This window comes from Malus sylvestris, chromosome 11 (genome assembly GCF_916048215.2).
Source record: "Malus sylvestris chromosome 11, drMalSylv7.2, whole genome shotgun sequence".
Lineage (NCBI taxonomy): Eukaryota > Viridiplantae > Streptophyta > Magnoliopsida > Rosales > Rosaceae > Malus > Malus sylvestris.
In genome coordinates, this window is record NC_062270.1 from 37416670 (window position 1) to 37423374 (window position 6705).

The 6705-nt window shown below is 39.7% G+C and overlaps 1 protein-coding gene across 1 annotated transcript; it reads left to right on the forward strand.

The window, feature by feature from the left end:
• Window positions 1-1875: 1875 nt before the first annotated feature.
• Window positions 1876-5148, forward strand: LOC126591639 (mitochondrial inner membrane protease subunit 1). The gene is made up of 6 exons (XM_050257415.1): window positions 1876-1959; window positions 2011-2161; window positions 2251-2475; window positions 3787-3897; window positions 4448-4512; window positions 4799-5148. The coding sequence occupies exons 2-5, from the start codon at window positions 2033-2035 to the stop codon at window positions 4481-4483; spliced, it is 501 nt and encodes a 166-aa protein (XP_050113372.1). The 5' UTR covers window positions 1876-1959; window positions 2011-2032; the 3' UTR covers window positions 4484-4512; window positions 4799-5148.
• The last annotated feature ends 1557 nt before the right edge of the window (window positions 5149-6705 follow it).

The following is a 6705-nucleotide window of genomic DNA, read 5'->3' on the forward strand; positions in this document are numbered from 1 at the left end:
TTGGGGATAGAAGTGCAACATAAGATCTTTCTTAAATTCATCCCAAGTGGTGAGGGAGAACGTACCTTGCTCAATCTCCATGCTCCGACGACGCCACCACATAAGGGCATTGTCGGCTAAGAACATGGTTGCCGTCGAGATTTTGGACTCGTCATCTTCAAGCTTCAGGTACTTGAAGTATCGCTCCACGTTCCACACGAATGTGTCGAGCTCATTTGCTTCCCTCTTCCCATTATAGGATTTGGGTTTAAAGGAGTCGATTACCTTGGAGTCCAACGCTTTGATTTCCCTCGGCCCTTGCACGAATTGCTTCACAACTGCTTCTTTACAAAACGCCACATCTCCCTTAAGTTCCCTTGTGTCCTTTATCTCTTCTTGAAGCGCCACAAACCTTGCCTCTATGTTGTCAAGGTGAACCTGGACTTCCCTCCGCATCTTGTCTGCCATGGTGTTGAGAGCGCCAAGGAGCTCATCTCGTAGCCCTTCCACCAAGCCACGCAATTCATCCTTACCATTGTCCACCATGGTTTGGATTTCCTCCTTGTCGACAACGTCCTCATCAAGTCGAGTATCGAACTCGAGTATGGTTCGTTCCACCTTCTCGAGTCGCTCTTCCATGGTCTCCATCGATGCTTGCAAGTCCTTTAACTTTGGCTTGCTCTTGGCAACGTCTTGGACCTCGGCAGTACGCTCCCTTAGATCGGAGACTCCGGACACCATTTCTCCACTTGCCATATCCTGCTTTCCTTCAAGTGATTCACGAGCTTGGCTCTGATACCAGCTGTCACGGGATGACTCTTTAAGCCTTCCGCCCGTGCGGCACTTAGACTTGAATACCTCGATGAACAAGCTAAGTAAGCCTTTGAAGCCTCGCTTCCCCGGATCGAATCACAAAGAAAGCTAAGATAGCTTGGAGAATGCTAAGATCACTTAGAAGATGGGAGAAAGGAAGCTTTGTATTGAAACTTAAGAGAACTTTACAATTGCTTACAACTCTTGGATGGTTTGGCCAAATGGCCTTACCTCCTATTTATAGGCCTAAGTCACCTCCTCAATGGAGGGTTCTAGAATCCCCTACTTACATCCAAAAATATCTAGCATAGTTCTAGATACAACTTGCCTAATCTAGATTATTCTAGGTGAGGCTTAAATATGTACACTTGTGTGGAATGTTCCGGAATGCCCTAGATTATCTTGAATGCTCCGCCACGTTCTTGATTTCTCCGGGACGTTCCAGAAGCTTCCATGAAGACATGGCTTCATGGGCTTAGATATATGATGTCTTGGGCATTTTCTTTGTTTTTAACATGCGGCCCGTGACACTAGGTTGGGATGTGTTAGATGTCACACTGAAAAATTTCTTGTCAGTCAACGGCGTCTTGATTCCAAAGTTTTGTTATGCTCAAGATTTTATTTTATTTTATATACGATATATTTACGGAATTGGCAATTCATATGTGCCTATCTTAATAATGTCATGCATGCAAGTCGAACATAAGACTTTTCATTTACAATTAAAGATGGATACTATTATATTGTAATACTAATTAGTTTAAAAAGAAAAAAACCAAATCAAATGGTTGGATCATAAGTTTTGACTGTGGACCGGCCCAATTCTGCCGCTAAATAACGAATCCAGGAGGATCCTGAAGATCGGTGAATTGTGTTAGTTCATTATACATTATACGGTCAGAAATTATTTTAAATATTTTTATTTAGAATCAAATACAACAATATTTGATTAAAACTGACCGTATAATGTACGATGAACAAACACGATTCACAGATTCCAAGATCATCACCAGAAGGATCCGGAGAGGATCCTGTTGGCTAAATTACACCCTAACCCGACCCGTTGGTCGGCTCGTCCTGGCTTTTACCTTGGCCTGATGCACAAGCAAACTCCTTCAGCCTTCAAATTCATCGAATTTCTTACAAAATTTACAGCCTTTCAAGCTTTCTATAGTGAGAAAGTAGAGAGAGAGAGAGAGAGAGAGAGAGAGAGAGAGAGAGAGAGAGAGAGAGAGAGGAGATGAGGCTGCTGGGCTACTTGGGACAATGGCGAAGCGTAGCAAAAGAAGCCATGGATCTGTCAGTAACTGTAGCAAAGTTCATGGGCTTGCTCCACATCACCGACGCCTACCTCTGCTCATCCACCCTCGTCCGTCACTCTAGCAATCCCATCACTCCTTCTCTTTCCCAGTTTCCATATTCCAAATGCGCCGTCGTCTGATTATCCGCTGCGTGCAGGTCTACGGCCCCAGTATGCTCCCTACCCTGAACATCTCCGGCGACGTCCTCCTCTCCGAACACGTGTCCCATCGCATTGGGAAGGTGGGTCCCGGCGATTTGGTCCTGGTTCGGTCTCCGACGGACCCTCGGAAGATCGTGACCAAGCGTGTCCTGGGTATGCAGGGTGACAAAGTCACCTACTTTGTCGATCCAAAGCACAGCGACAGGTTGCATACGACCGTGGTATGTGAAATTGTGCTATTTCTTCGTCTATTTTGATGGCTTTGGTAATTTGTTTGTGATTACAAGTTGTTATTTTTCTTGGGTAGAGTTCAATTTTTCACTGCTTTTTGTAATTTTCATTTAGTAAAAAGTTAGTAGCTTGTAATTGAATGACATTGTTTTGGTGTTTTTAATGGCTTGCTCTTACTAATTGAAGATGCATTCGACGTTTCGGTTCAGTAGAGCTTCTTTTAGGCGTAGTGTGTATAGATTTTAATGGTTTTTTAACCTTTTTTTTTTATCACTTGAGGTTGCGATGATCACTACCATATGGTGTAATTGGGGTCGTAGAAGATGCATTGGAGGTTACGGTTCAATAGAGCTCCTTTTAGGAGCAGTGTGTATAGATTTCTATGGCCTTTGTATGACTCTAGGTTGTGACGATGACTAACATGTGGTGTATTTGATAACATTTCTATGGCCTCCGTGGGACAAATAGAATGACCAATTTATTAAATAAATGGAATTCATGTTAAATTCTCAGTTGACTGCTGAGGAGGAGGGCTGAATGTTTGATAACATTTCATAGTAGCTGGGCCTTGATTTGGTGCATCTTTGATGGTCTAAGAGTAATTTTTCTTAGAGTTATCGGTTTATGATATTGCTGGTTTAGTACACCACAAATGCAATATTGTATCCTAGTTATGTTTTCGATCCTTTATAACTCAATTCTTTCTACTTTGAAAACTGGGCACTAAGGTAGCTTAAATCTCTGTAGTTCTAAATTAGACGTAGTCCTAAAGCAGATACCATGAAGCTTACTGTTACCAGTCAAGTTAAGAGACTTGATCGAGAGTATTGTACTGCTATTAAATGCTTTGGGACAGTGTAGATTACCTTCTTCCTCAGCATGATTGCTTGGTTGCTTAGGTTGTTATATCCTTTCATCTCCAGTCTAACACCTTAAAAAGAAGACGCAAATTCCAGCTATAAAAAATTTAAGCAAGAAGCCACTGAAACAACCCTATAGAAGCCGGTGTCCTTACTCTTCAACTATTCCATATCTTTTTCACGTAAAGCTTATATGCCAGATGACAGAGCACCAACCAAACCACCCTGTTTTGGTAGCATAGCTGCTTTTATGTGACACACAGTTATTGGTTGAATGGATGTTTGTAATGTAGAAACTGAGAAAGCTACTGTCTTAAGAATATGTTGTGCTGGTTGATAGTATTATGAAGTTGTTTCGTCTTACTTTTTGATAATATTATGTTATGCTTCTGATTGATGCGATTAATTTGTTGCTTTATTTTATTGAACCCTGATGAATAGGTGCCTAAGGGGCATGTTTGGATTCAGGGGGATAACATCTATTCCTCCTTTGACTCACGAACATATGGACCTATACCTTATGGTCTTATTCAAGGCAAAGTGTTTTGCAGGGTAAGGCTTTTTCATCTTCCTGAAATTTATCTTGTTTTGTTTGTACTTGTGTTTTCTGTCATTTCTTATTTTGGTTGGACTTCTGTCCCTGATGGAAATTAGGATGTAGTTTATGTGATGAAAGCAGGACTAACTTCAATATCTTTGTATGATATGTTTATAAAGTTCACTTGCTCTGCAGTTATTTCAATTTGTCGAGGTTGATAGGATTGCAGGATATATTTATGCCTCTCGGCAATTTTGTGTATTGTCTTTACGCAATGTCTTTCAATCTTCTCATGTGGCTTACTTCACCTTAGTTTCACCACTGCTATTATTCAGAGGGTAGAGTAGCAACACTAAATGAATTGACGTGTGCGATTTAAGATAAATTGATTGCTGCCAATTCTATATCACAAGCTTATCAGGGTTTAGATGCTAGAAAGCTTCTGACCAATTGTGATTGGTTTATAATCTGGGTTAACCGGACTTTTCGTGGTAATGAGTGTTTGTGTATTTAGACTTTTAGGTGACCTGAAGAGTTCTGTTCTTTTCTCATGGCAATTACTAGGTCTGGCCACCTGATAGCTTTGGATCATTGGATTGATAAGCATATAGAAGATTATAACATTGAAGGTAATATTTGGCATTTCATTACTTGAATCCTCTCTGAATTTGAACTTTTCATTTCGCACCTTCTGTTTGCTTTTATGTAAAAGAAAACCTGTTAGTTTGTATTGCTGCATTTTTGGGTGTGCTGAAGTTTATAAATCATGATTCCGTTATAATGACATTCTGATACTTGCTGTAATATGCTTATGGCTATTGCTTTGAATCTGATACGTTCAATAGCGATGTTGTTCTCGTGTAGGGGTGACATATTGCTTTATTTTCATAACATTTCTCTCGTCTTTACTGGCAGAAATTCTTTCTTGGTGTGTTAGATGATTGACACAAGATCTGAGAAGCCCTAATTTGTATATATTCGAAGTGGAAGTGTATGCGTAGAACTACTAGAAACCTCATGTATAATGGCAGTTGCCATGGTCATCGGTAATTTTTTGGACACAACAGAGTGGCTTATTTGACATATTTGACACAACCATCTTGAGTCCTGAGGCTAAAACTTTCCTATCAGAAGGAAAATGAGATCGGATTTGGTGGCCAATCGAAATTCTGTTTTCGACAAGTTTTGTTATCGTGTGTTCCACTCGTATACAAATTTAAAGTTGCCCTTCGGCAATCCTACTTATCTAATATTTTCTCCAGTAATTGTATCCTATTTTTGTTCTTAAAGTGCTTTTGGGGTTAAGAGTAATCTTCACACATCAATTTTGGATATGATGGATAAAGAGAGATCAGGCATTGAGGGCCATCATCCAAATTTCCAGAACGCCCCTCCTCAAGGAAGTGATCAAGCAATTCAAAGTAGAGATCAAAGCAATTCAAAGCAATCCAAATGGAAGTTTGGATCAAGTGTGTATTAGTGCCAATTCTGAGAGGATGAGGGGGGTTTATGGTCCTAACTTGCAACCGACGTTGAGCTTCTGGAGAAGAACTTATAGGCCCTTTTCTTGTGCATAGAAAGTCCAAGAGAGGCACTATGACGGACATGAAACATGTAGTAAAGGTGGTCACCTCGAAAGGCACAAGATGAAAACTTTTGTAACTTGTTCTTACTTGGTGATGCGATCACCATCACTAGATGTTCATGTCGGTCATACAACTTCGCTTGGACCTTGTCTTTCTATGCACAAGGGACCTATATGTTCTTCTTCACAAGCCATGTCTACTGCGAGTTAGGACCATAAACCACGTTATCCTGTCGGATCCCGCGCTCTAATATCACTTAAATTGCTTGATTATTCCATTCAACTATTAGGGTAAGGTTAAAATTACTGAAATAGCCTAATCGTTATGTCTGAACTTCTTCCAGATTGAATGAGTTAATGAGATAATCCGTCTTTGTATCATATATGAATAACAAGAGAACTTTAACTTCAATAAGGGAATTGTTTATGCATACTAAATTTTCTAGTACCACGCAATAATTTTTCCACTGTGAGAACGAGGATCAAATCGTGACAATATCTATATTGTACTATTATTGTCACATGCATATTTGCTTGGACATCTTTCTAGCTTCTTGGGCCTCAACCAAACCCAGTTCAGCAACTTCCATGCCCATCATCAAACCAATTATGTATAGCACTAGGCATACATTGATCGCTGATGACAACATGACTTCCAGTTGCTAATTAGAGAGAGATATACAGAATATAATCCTTTAGAGCTTGAAACCTAAAATTTAAGGCATTAATTAACAATCCAAGACTGAACGCTTAAATTCTAAGCTCTCCGTTTCGATCCAGAGAAATATTATAATCTGATTCTAAAGAAGTGAGATATTCTCGAAGTGTCAGAAAATACATATCTTAATCAAAGAATTTATATGACCCATCTATTTGCCGTAGTATTGCTAGAAATAATTCCATGTATGGATCCCTCGAAATTTGTACAAAACCCGCGCATATGTAGTCTCAATGAGCTAAGGCAAACGTGAAGATGTACTTTTGCAAGACTTTGTTCGACATGATTATGTTGTGAAAATGTGAGTAAGAACTGTAAATAATATTTGGTTTTGTTAGAAAGTGTAGTTCATTTTTACGTTCTAGCAACATGCATAAGCATTTGTCTATCAACATACAATGGTAAGAAAAACTTACCCTAGGGCATACTGTAAGAGTAGCGAAGTGAAGAACAACATCCAAGTGACAGATAAATCAATGGCAGAAATGAATGACATTTGTCAAGAGATTACATAGTCTG

Excerpts from the sequence above, each read along its gene's own strand:
- LOC126591639 (XM_050257415.1), top strand. The coding sequence starts at position 2,033 with ATGAGGCTGCTGGGCTACTTGGGACAATGGCGAAGCGTAGCAAAAGAA. Across the intron at positions 2,476-3,786 it reads ACAGGTTGCATACGACCGTG|GTGCCTAAGGGGCATGTTTG; the intron begins GTATGTGAAATT and ends CCTGATGAATAG. Across the intron at positions 3,898-4,447 it reads AAGGCAAAGTGTTTTGCAGG|GTCTGGCCACCTGATAGCTT; the intron begins GTAAGGCTTTTT and ends GGCAATTACTAG.